General features: G+C 38.8%; 1 protein-coding gene across 1 annotated transcript in view; it reads right to left on the reverse strand.

Moving 5' to 3' along the window:
* Positions 1 to 11,522, reverse strand: part of LOC104623537 (ubiquinol-cytochrome-c reductase complex assembly factor 1) — a gene marked incomplete at its 5' end in the record, with an annotated part of 45,092 nt that extends 33,570 nt beyond the window's left edge. The window contains 4 exons of the mRNA XM_010290659.1: positions 2,937 to 3,009; positions 5,902 to 6,009; positions 9,734 to 9,838; positions 11,418 to 11,522. Of these exons, the coding sequence (XP_010288961.1) occupies positions 2,937 to 3,009; positions 5,902 to 6,009; positions 9,734 to 9,838; positions 11,418 to 11,522 (391 nt within the window). The remainder of the gene's footprint in view (positions 1 to 2,936; positions 3,010 to 5,901; positions 6,010 to 9,733; positions 9,839 to 11,417) is intronic.
* Between the last annotated feature and the right edge of the window lie 742 nt (positions 11,523 to 12,264).

Genomic DNA, 12,264 nt, shown 5'->3' on the forward strand with positions numbered 1-12,264 from the left:
AGTGCTGCGTCCAGCTCTGGAGCCCTCGGCACAGGAGAGACCTGGACCTGCTGGAGCGGGGCCAGAGGAGGCCACAAACGTGCTCAGAGGGGTGGCACACCTCTGCTGGGAGGACAGGCTGAGAGTTGGGGTTGTTCAGCCTGGAGAAGCTCCAGGGAGACCTTATTGCAGCCTGCTAGTAATTAAAGGGGGCTTAGAAGAAAGATGAGGACAGGTTTTTCAGCAGGGCCTGTAGCGGTAGGACAAGGGGTAAGTTTTAAATTAAAAGAGGGTAGATTTAAACTAGATCTAAGGAAATTTTTGACAATGAGGGTGGTGAACCACTGGCATAGGTTGCCCAGAGAGGTGGTAGTTGGAAACATCCCAGGTCAGGTTGGACAAGGCTCTGAGCAACCTGATGTAGCTGAAGATGTCCCTGCTCATGGCAGGGAGGCTGGACTAGATGGCCTTTAAAGGTCCCTTCCATACTATTCTATGATTCTATGAAGACATGCTGAATAGAACTGCGAGTTGGCTATCTTGCTTCATGCCATGTTCCCCTCTCTTAATGATGTACTCCTCACCACCTACTTTATGCCACAGCTGCTTTCCATCAGACCCTTCCATGTGCCACTTGAATTCACTAACACAGCAAAACAGTAAGTCAGTAAAAAACTGGGCCATTTTCTTTCACTGAACAGTTCACCGGAAGACATGATAATTGTCCAGTCCAGAACACAGGGAGAGGAGGATGGAGAAGTGAGCCTTTTCTGTTTGGCCACTACTTTAACCCAGCTGCCCACAGAACCATAGCCTAATGCTTCTTCATTGGCAAAGTAAATTATAGTAAAATAAAGTAAATAAAAGGCTCCTGCCCACCCCACACAATCTCTGTTTTAGGGGAATTACTTTTTAAACATGGATCACATCCCCATTAAATTTTGGAGCTAATTCCCCAAACAGCTGCAGCTCTAAGCAGACAGAAGTAACAGAAATTTCTTAAAACTGTTTTTATATGAAAGCAATGATTTCTTTGGAACCACAACCATAGATCCCAACACCACAAGTGCTCTTATAATACCAACTGGTGCATCACACACACTGTCAATCCCAGCAAAATAAACTATCTTACGTAACATCGGTCTCAAGTCAATGCAAACACAGGTTTCCCTAGGTGTAAATTCAGAGATGGACTGGCTACAACTTGTACTACAGAGGAAAAAGACAAAAGGAGAAATTAGGACACACTGGAGACAATGGTGAAACTTGAAGGAAAGGGTGTCTGCTGTTTGTGATATGTTTAAAGTGAGGGAGAGCTCTGGGAATTTTCCCTTTAAAACAGTAAGACAATATCAAGAATATGACTGAAGTCATTTTACTCAATATTGAGCCTGAAAATCTGTGCCAGTATCTTTTTCACAGACATGTTCTGAAATTCCTTTACATTTTAATCTAGGGCAACATTTATATATATTTGTATAATTAACCTGTTAGCAGAGAGAGTGAAACACCAGTTAAAAATAGCAAAGCCTCTATTTGAGAGGCAAATACGACAAACAGAAGAGAACTTATCTGAGAAAGCCTGAGAGGGCACACAGCTGGGGAGAGGTGTGTGCACAGGAAAAATGAGGCTCTAATTTTTTGATCACTGATGATGAATCCTACTGCTTACAGAGTTCTTTCACTCCTGCAACCGCTGAAACCACATCACAGTTTTGGAAAACCTTCTGAAAACCATTGGAAACATCTTGCAGCAGCAACGTCATGTACCAAACCACCCTCAATAAGCTCTGCACTAGATGAACACACAAAGATGTCCCTTCAGCTGATCTCTCAAGAGGTGACAGCAGCAGCCCCAACCTGTGCTGCATTGTAAAGCCATAAGAAAGCATCTGGTAGCTCAGAAATTCAGGTGACAGGCCAGATCCAGACGATGGTTTTTACTACCAGCTAAATCACACTAACATAAGAAGTAATTCACACAAGAATAAAATATTACTGAAGCTTACGTAAGTCTCAAAAACACATCTTCCCCAACTCACCAGCCAGATTTGATACTAATAAAAGCAGCAACAGATTTTTTAGCTAATAGCTAAAAAACCCTGTGTGCAACATGGAAAAGCCACCCCAGCCTAAGCCAGTATTATTCCTATATACTTAAGAGGAACTTGTGTGCCTGTTCTAGTCACACTCTCTATCCAGTCAAGACGTGTCCTGGTTTAATGCTGTCATGGTCAGTAAAACGTAGAAAGTCTCTAAGTTCTAGTCAAACCCACCCCAGCCATGAGGAAGGGAGACAGGTAGGACCCTGTGATCTAACTGACCCTGTATCATAAAAAATGTTGTACATCAGCGGACAGGGATGATTCTCATACCTGCATCCCAGCTATACAGGACCATCTCACAACTGGTCATGGGCCATAGGACAGAGAGACCACCTGACCACAGTAAAAAGGGAAGAGATATCTGGATTCTTAGTTTACCCCACCCCTGGTAATAAAAAAGGCAATATCCTTCAAAGTCCAGGATATTCTGGGTTTTACCTATTCCCCCCTTGTTCCTGTTCTCCATTGCAGAGGGCAAAATGTAACAATCCCAGACTCTGCCCTTGAACCCTTGCCACTTCAGAGCTTAAGGGAACGCTGTAGTACAGTCAGCTTCTAGGTGACCACGCACTGTTAGGGTCTGACAAGTCTTTTTGCTGTCATATTTAATGTGATAAATATTATAGAATCATAGAATCTTTGCGTTGAAAGTCCAACCCTAGTCCAACCCCCCTGCCATAAGCAGGGACACCTTCAACTGGATCAGGTTGCTCAGAGCCCCGTCCAACCTGACCTGGGATGTTTCCAGGGATGGGGCATCTACTATCTCTGTTTATTAGTCATCTAATGAATTTTCATCAGAAGTTCTCTCACCAGGGCAGTAGTACAAATACCATCAAGTCCATTACTTACGGTTAAAAAATTCCTCGTAGTCAGTTTTCTCCACACAGCATGTGTACATGCGCAAAGCTGCTACCTTAATTTTCTAAAGAAAAAGAAAAGACAATATTTAAAGTATTCATCATGAGAACTAGTGAATACTACTGTTTTTGTTAAATACATAATCATTTTCTGAAGAGACTTCTTTTGAGAATCACAATAACTTGAGATTTTCAGGAACACATTAAACTATTATATCTTCCAGGAATGACACAAGTATAACCAATGTTGCCTTGAGGCAAAAAAATTATTAAATGGCTTCTTGAATACCCTTCTGAATCTAGCTTAATATAATACTGTCATTACAGAAAAATAAATGAAATTGCTTTCTTTACAGAGACTGCAAAGATCCCAATTCACAATTCCTAGTTTCCTCCAATAACTTATAACTAACAGATACCACTCAAAGTGTTTGTATAATTTAAGTTTTAAATATTAAAGAACTGACATACTAGACATGTCCTAAAAAAATTTTTTTTTTCCTACAAAAATGAAAATTGACCAACTAAGCTTCACAAGTGAGAAAGGAATCCCATATGATGAATGACATGAGGTATACTCCGGTGCTTTGGCACTTCTAATTTTGTTCTTGGCCTGCCATTGCACCAGAAACACCTTCAGTGCATCATCTGTAATGGATACATGCTTCAAAGAGCACAATAACTGATAGCAAAGATCTTAAAGAGCAGAGCTGTCAGCCATTCCTGTTTACTAACACCAAGGGGAGAAAAATTAAAAAGTTTGAAAAGTCCAGAGCCCCCTCCCCTACCTAAGCCAGGAAGCAGCACTGAGTTTGGGTTGTTTTCTTTTCTTCTGGTTTTTTTTTTATTTTTAGTGACATATACTATTGCTCACTATACAACAGAGATGAGCGCTATGTCTGTCAAATGGCACTTCAAATTACCAAAGTAATTATTTGTGTCTCTTCCAACCAAAAGAGAAATAAGAAAGTTGCCACTGATCTGCTGTGGAAACACAGGAGCCGTTATTTTTCTTATTCAATAATCTCAGGCTTCTGTCAAGAATCAAATATACATCCAAACTTCTTGTAGTAAAATAATTTACGCTGCTTACTGGAGTTCTGAAGGTTTCCTTTTTAAAGGAAATGGTGCCTGGCCTGGGAGTAGAGATGTCCCTGGTGAAAGCCATTGCCTCAGACCAGGCATTACTAGACATGAAAAAACATGTTTTAATAAACAGTACCTGCAATCTAGCCCTTAAGTAAGGCAGGTAACACAGGAGAAACTGATGAAATTTCATCATGGAAGTTTTAGGGTGTAGAAGAGGTGTGGAGGGAAGGGAGAAGAAAATGGAAAAAACAGAGAAATATTAAGAATCTTCCTTAAGATCTCACAGAGAGCACCGGCAAGGCAAAAAATGAACTCGTCTCTCCTGGGCCCTAACCACAAACTAACTCTCTCCAAACCCAAGTTCCCTAGCCAAAAGCAGGCAGTAAAGAGTAGCAATTAAGGAGAACTCCAAATCAACACTTAGAGCTAACAAGAATCTTATTACAACAACATGTACACAAGCACATGGGAGAGAAACTGCTCACTCACAAGGTTTAGCATCATGTGATTAAAAGCAACCGATTTTAACCAAAATACCTAACCCCCCTAAGTGTCAGTTATCTTTTCTTTATATTTTCTTTCTGAAGAGCGAGACGCAATCAGTAAGAGTTTCAGCTCAGTCTCAGAGGAGGCCCACTCCACCATGTAGATATTCAAAGTACCTTATAGGTTTTAATTCCTGCACAGCTGAGCTCAGCCCTTCCTTCAAGCGGCTTTTTCCTTTCACTGCTTTATACTGTGTCCTGCTTCAGAGCAAAGAAATTATTCATTTAATCTCTGCCTTTTTCCTTCTGCATAAGGAACTGCAGGTGCTTCTTGCAGAACTGCTCTCATTTAGCCAATATTAACAACTGCTTTGTGAAAGAACTATTTAAAAAACATGAAAGAGAAGGACCTATTTGTGACTCTGCCCCAGTCAGCTCCCACTGAACAGTGACTCAAACAGCAATCATAATGTAACTCGCTACTGTCTGTTTGGGAGACTCCCCTGTCACAGAAATACAGAACACAGAGGTTCAGAGAAGGGGAACAAAAATCAAAACATGAAAGAGCCTCAATAACAGAAACAAGTTAGACAAAGTCTCCTTAGTCCAGAGAAAGACTAAGATATTATGGAATATGAGTCTATAAAATCATCAGTGGAAGGGAGAATGTGAACGTACAGTCCGAGGAAAGAATAATCATCTTTTTTTTTTAAGTACAAAATTAAAGGGCACCAACTGAAAACAACTGTGCTTCTTTCCCCAGTAGGTACTCAAGCTATGGAACTCTCTGATAACGAATGCTATGGACGCTATAAACTTAGAAGAGTTCAAAGTGCAACTGTACAAATTTATAGAAAAAAAATAGATATTACAGAAAAATGCCTAGTTTCATATAGGAAAAGTCCTGAAGTTCTGAAACAGACAACTGTTGTAGGCTGGAGGAGTACGTGAGACAAGTATCATAGCATGCTTTTCCTGTAACTAAATTCTTTCTGGATAACTGCAATCGGTCATTGTTAGAGACAAGATGATTGTCTATATGGGTGCTTGACTTGGATAGTAAGGCTGTTATTGTATTCTTTGGTGCACAAATGAAGTGAAAAATAAGATATCTGAAGAACTTCATGAAGGCTTAAGATTCTACAAACCAAATACAATACTCCTACTTATGTGAATGACAGCAATGCATAGATCAAGGGAAGTTCAAGCTATGGATTATTATTCCTCACATCACAATCCTCACAGGAATTTATGTGGGTAATAATTAGAACTTTTCCATTAAGTACTACTCCTGTCATACGGAAAAAAAAAGGGGGAGGGGGGTTTGCTTTTTAGAACTCAAAGTATTAACCAACCAAAAGTATCATTAAATGAATGCTTTACCCATCTGTTATACTTCAGTGGTCCTGTGAAACCCATTGCTTCTATTATCCTTGTGAAAGCACCCACTTTCTCTTCAGATGGCTGCAAGGAATCTGTTGCAGAAAGATGCTGTAAAATTGAAATATCACATTTTTCAGTCTTAGCAATTAAATATGACAAATCATTTTAGTTAGAAGAGCTACAAGTTTAATAGAGAATTTTAGGGGTTTTGTTTACTTTCTTTGTTCAACAAAACAAATACATGTTTAGGTCTTCTCTGCAAAATATTAGCCTGTTTGGTTTTTTATTAGCCTATGTGACATTCTTCTGTTTATGAATGCAAACACTGCATAACCATTTCGATAAAAGCATCCCACTGGAAGCTCAGACTCAAATAGTTTAAACAGAAACTTGCTTTCCAAAATATGGCTCCCATTCTAGATTCCCATATTCTTTCTAGATTGTGTGTCTTTACTTGTGCTTAAATCTTTTGCAGATAAAATGAGGAAACAAATCACAGAAACAGAGTAAATAAAGCTAACTTTTCACATTCCCTCTTACTCTCACTGGCATACCATGTTCTCGAGTAATTATATATTATATAAACTAATCAGCTCCATCTTAAAACTAATGAAGCTACATCAACCCACCATTCTTACCAAAAAGCTCCCTCAGATTGTTATTTCCCTTACAGTTAATCTAAATGGTACTTGCAGAAAATCTAGATCAGAAAAGTATTTAGTCCTCAATTATTTGCAGTATCTGCAAACATGAAGATAAATGTTCTCTTCCAGATTAACTACATACCTTAAACACCACTGGACTGATAAGAAATTTTCAAGGCGTTCTGCCTCTAAGCATCTTGGCAGTAGCAATCAGCCATCAGTAATTACCATTTATACTCCAGCAAATAATTTTAAATTAATTAAGTATGCAGTATAAATATTTTGTTATCAACAAGTTACTCTACTTTTAACCCATCTAACACACATAAATCTCCTACATATACTTGAGGAATACAGCTGAGAGCCATTATAATCTGAGAAAATTCCCTGACCAAAGAAATGTTAAATTGCTTTAAGTTGCTGGAATTTTACTCTAAACACTTCCTCCTAAGACATGAACATACTAAGAAAAGAATTTTCTTAGTAGGGAAGCAATTTAGCAACCTCATGACTGCCATACATGGCCAGAACAAACACTTAGACCATCTCCAACAACGACCAGTAGCAGATACTCGGACAGGACAGAAAAGCAGAGAAATACGGCACACACCCTGCAGCTTTCTGGGGTGAACCCACCCAGCTTTTGACAGTCATGCACCAGAAAACCTATCCACACATTCATTTTTGGCATCTACTGTTGGATGCACCTTCAACACATCCCAGTGTTTGAAACTATTTAAAAACTATATAAAAAATTTCTTCCTTCGAGCTAGTCGAAATCTTCCCTCTTTCAGTTTAAAACCGTTACCCCTTCCTTGTCCTACCACTACAGGCTCTGCTAAAAGGTCTGTCCCCAGCTTTCTCAGAAGCCCCCTTTAAGCCCTGGCAGGCTGCGATAAGGTGTCCCCGGAGCCTTCTCTTCTCCAGCCTGAACCACCCCAGCTCTCTCAGCCTGTCCTTACAAGAGAGGTGTTCCAGCCCGCTGATCTTGTTTGTGTTCTCCTCTGGACCTGGCTCCAGCAGGTCCATGTCTTTCCTAGGCAGATTTTAGTCTTAATAATTATATTAAAAATATTCAGATTGAATTTTAATAATTCTACTAATTAGTACACAACTCTTGTCTACAAATGCATTGTGAAGTTTCCCTCAGTATGGACTTTTCACTGTGCAACAAAAGTTAAGTTAAAAACCAAAATTATCTTGATTCAACTGCCATTAGCTCATCACCAAAAAATGATTGACTGGAAAACAGTCTTTTTCTAGAGAAATGCCATGATTTTTGCTTAATTCTTCTGCAAGTCTGCCTGGACTAGCTCAGGAGATGGAGAGGGGACTTAAGCAGTGAGTGTTTGGTTCAACCTATGGATAGAGGTATGCAGTTCATCCTGCCAATGCTAGGACTGCAGCCAAATGCAGTTAAACAGTCCTATAAGCATATATAAAATCAGATCTAGAAAATATAGAGAAAACTTCAAAATATGTTTCATAACACACTCCAAACAAGCTCATCAAGACACTGAAAGGGACATAAACCCACCTCAGGCTGACTTTCCTGCTCAATACCTGAAATTCAGTGTCCAACCACTTTCCCATCAGAAGTGCATAGCATTTCAAAATAATGAGATTGCAGTCCAAAAACCTACCCCAAACCTTACCTACACTTCTGTAAACAGCTACCTCTCCGGTCATAAATCGTGCCTGGCTTCTTACACCAAGGCTGTTTTAACCAGGATGTTTCCCCAACTCATCTTTCAACCTTTGTACCTCTGCTCTCGCCCTTACCAATACATCAAAAGCAAGTCTCTGACCCCTGCCTTGAAGATCTTCACGCCACTCCTGGCTTGATCCACCATTTTGTCAACCATTGCTCTCCCAGATCTGCTCTGCAAATAACACTTCCGCAGGTATAAGAGGGGAGGCGCTGGTCGGCAAAGGGTCTAGGGATACGCACCATGTTTGAGAGCCTGGATTCTATTCTTAGCTCTGGCCATGGTAAATTGTGCACATTTACATGTAAAATGTAAACATGTAAAATGTAAAACATGTAAAATCTGTGTTGAGACACACATTTTGTGTGTTTCAATCCCTTTGGCTGCAAAATGTTTGCTTTACCTCTCCAGCTGAAAAGCACTGAAAAATTGACTGAAAAAAGGAAAACCTCTAGTTAAGAACTAGATGCAAACAGCAGCTAGAAGTTCTTCCCTTCCACCCATCTCCTTGTTTTCCTTCATTTTGTCTATCCATGTCAAAGTAACCAATTTAAAATACTTCTTAGTACTTACTTCTAACTCTACATCAGCAAAATACACAATTAGGCAGAGAGCAAACTGGGAATGTTGCTTTTATGCAAGTTTTACCCATCAATCCCTAACTTTCTTATTCCTTCTGTACACATTCCATTTTGCCATTTTCTTCACATTGTGTTAACAGGAGTGGGATCAGGATATTTATTAGTTGAGAGACGCTGACTCCCTTGGGTTAAATTCTAAACTAATCTTATGGAGATGATTCGTGCTCCAGAAAACTTCTATTCCAAGACAAAAGACAATAAATAAGAGATGCAGAGACTGTAAATTAACAAAATAGTACAGATGAACAGTAAATAAATTATTACATAATAATTAGTTGTTATTAGTAGACTGCATGACAATTTTCAGTGTTTAGCAAAATATAAGTATATATCATATATAAATATATATCATACATGTTTATATAAATTATAAAATACATAAATATATATTAAAAATATAAAAGATAGCGGAACTGCCATTACACATTATTCCCAAGCTAAAGAATCAGGAAACATCTTGTCATTTCTAATATGTATGGGCAACTTCTGTGTTTCCCTTTTTAAAGGCAAGAAAGGAACATCTGCCCCCACCCCAATAACTACTCTCCTTAACTTAGTTTCTTTCCTCATTGGAAAGAAGCCGTCAGGCTTATCTCTGGAACCTTCACCTCAGATAATCCAACTGTAACTGCACCTTCCTACGCTAGCACTTCATTTTCTGGAAAGGAACAGAGAGCACTTCGCAGATTACTGGACCTAATGTTCACTCTACGCTAAAACATTTCATATAAAAGTTGAACCATCTCCTACACGTTTTGAAAAGTGTTTTGTTGCCTGTATCTGTATAATCCCTAGCACAATGTGCCCTTTGACAATAAAAACATCAAACTCTTCTAACCTTATTTGTATTGTAAAACGATCTGATTTGCTGCGTAATGGCTCCATTGGCTTGAATCAATCCATCACTGGATTTAGACAGTCGGAATTGACCAGCCTTGCATCTCTGTTAAAAATGAGAAGAGAACATTGACTAGTATAACTTCACACCAATTACCCTTTGCTTCCAAGACAATTAGAGCTCAGTCTAATCCTGAAAAACTTTGTATCACAAAAAGCACAAATTTATTATCATAATTGTTACAAAGAGAATGGTTGTCAATGCTTAATGCTCTGCACCACACATTTTTTAGCATTCTGTAAACACACTGATGGAATGGACTGGCAGAACACTCCACCCTCAAAAACCACAGGCTATCTGCTTTGACTTTCTCACACCATATTTCTAATTATGGGTTTTGTCTCTTTATTAAGAGTAATTCCTTTTCCTGGCCTTGCAGAGAAACAGAGTTTATGCTATTTTTATCTACAACTTTATAGTCCATTCATCTATCTTTGTGGCCAGGACTTGAGCAAAACAGATTACAGGGTAAAAGCTATCACTACAAAGACTCTAATTTCACAGCACATGATTTGTATTACAGAGCTATTACACAATAAAGAAAACTATCCAGTAGGAGTGAGTGGGATCTTCAAGTAAGAAGCTGCACACTGAACAGAACATCTATCATAGCCTCCCAGCACACCCAGATTAGCAGTAACTTGTTTATGAATAAATTCAGACAAAGCAAATATGCTGGTTTGTTCAGAGCAGTCATCCCCAGAAATCTACTGAATCTATTGGTGGCTCAGAGTAAGCCCAACTTTATCAATTAACTTCACAACTGCTCATTTCCCTTGCTACTCCCAATATCATATGCTACTTGATATGGACTGGTGCTTTGTGTCACAAAGCACAGGCAATTTTCTCAGGACTGGAAGGTCTTATCTGAGAAAAGACATCCAAGCCAAAGAGCTTACAGGTAAGTTTCTAACTCTGTAACTCATGGCTCTATGATACAAGTTGTAATATACAGGAGGACAAAGAATAGGCTTAATCTCCTCTCATTTCATTACATGCAAGAAGGAAACACCAAGAAATATACTCTAATTCTGTTCAGATAGCTTCCATCTACTCCCATTTTCTACACATTTCTAACTTCTTTATTATTAACTGCTATTACATGATGTTCCAGTTAATCTACTATGGGCAGACACAATCTGACACTATGCATGCTATTACAGAACTGGAAGCAAAACTGCAAAGCAGCGGTTTCCACTGAAACAAGACCACTTAACGTTGTGCTGTGCTAGGCAAACATACCATCAGTACGAGAAAGTCCAAGGCAACTGTACACTGGACGAGACGTTCTACAAAATAAAGTGCTGGAAATTACAAGCAATCATGACTAACTTGTAATAGCCGCTTTGGAAAATGACACCTACGTTTGGACTTCTGCATTTAATCTACTCACTGGATCATTTGGATCCATTAAAAGACTACATGGCTGGAACGAAGACAACTGTGTAATAAAGAGTGGGAGCTCACCCTTTTAGCCGCAGAAAGCTTTTAACTTCTCTTGGTATTTCAGCAATACACAGTGAAGACATCACTTTTGGAAGCCTCTTTATTTAAAAACCATGACTTTTTCTTACTAATTTAAGCTTACTCCATTACCCCACTTTAACATACTCTGATATCCTACCTGGAAAATACCATGGAGCATCCGTCTACACTGGCCTCGGACTGCAGTTGTCTGTAATAATCCACTGCATGCTGCTATCCATTGAGTTACTCCAGTATGGCAGCTCTGGAACAGAGAGATTAGCAATGAAGAAAAGGACTCTAATACTCAGAAACAGTTTAACTGTCCTCCTGCTTTCACAAGTTTTATTCATTTATACAACAATCCTCAGATTAAACTCCCAACTTGCGCTTGACAAAGTCTAAATTTTGACTTTAAAAAAATCTTGCCTTACAGTACAAGCATGCAACCTAACTTTGATGGCAGAAACAGATGAGTCAAAGGAAGTGGCAGGCTGTGTACATCACAAAACTATACTATAATTTTTGTATCTATACAATAAATTCAAATGTTTAAGAAGCATTCTTCAATTGACTGAATAGTCTCTAAAAAACCCTCTTCCAACTCTCAGCTTTTATGCATCTTTGTCTTACTTTACTCAGGTGCAGCTAAGAATTTCAGTTGAAGTGTGTATTGTCCCAATTCATTTCAGTGAAAATAATTATTTTCTGTAATGAAAATGTCAGGTAATATGGAAAAGAGGTGGGGTTTTCTTTACCTGCACTTTTTTTGCACACTTAATCTTCTGCAATATTCAAGTTAGTACAATATTTGCCTCCTTCATACATGTTCCACATTAATACTGGAAATAATCTATATATTATTAGAATGTGTATGCTTTTTTAAAATAAAAATGGCTTCATCTTCAATTGGCCACAAAGATGATACAGGGATTGAAGCATCCAACATATGAGGAGAGGTTTAGCGTTGAAAAAAGAAGACTCCAAGGAAATCTTATCAATTTGTA

Source organism: Phaethon lepturus, unplaced genomic scaffold (assembly GCF_000687285.1).
Source record: "Phaethon lepturus isolate BGI_N335 unplaced genomic scaffold, ASM68728v1 scaffold43287, whole genome shotgun sequence".
NCBI lineage: Eukaryota > Metazoa > Chordata > Aves > Phaethontiformes > Phaethontidae > Phaethon > Phaethon lepturus.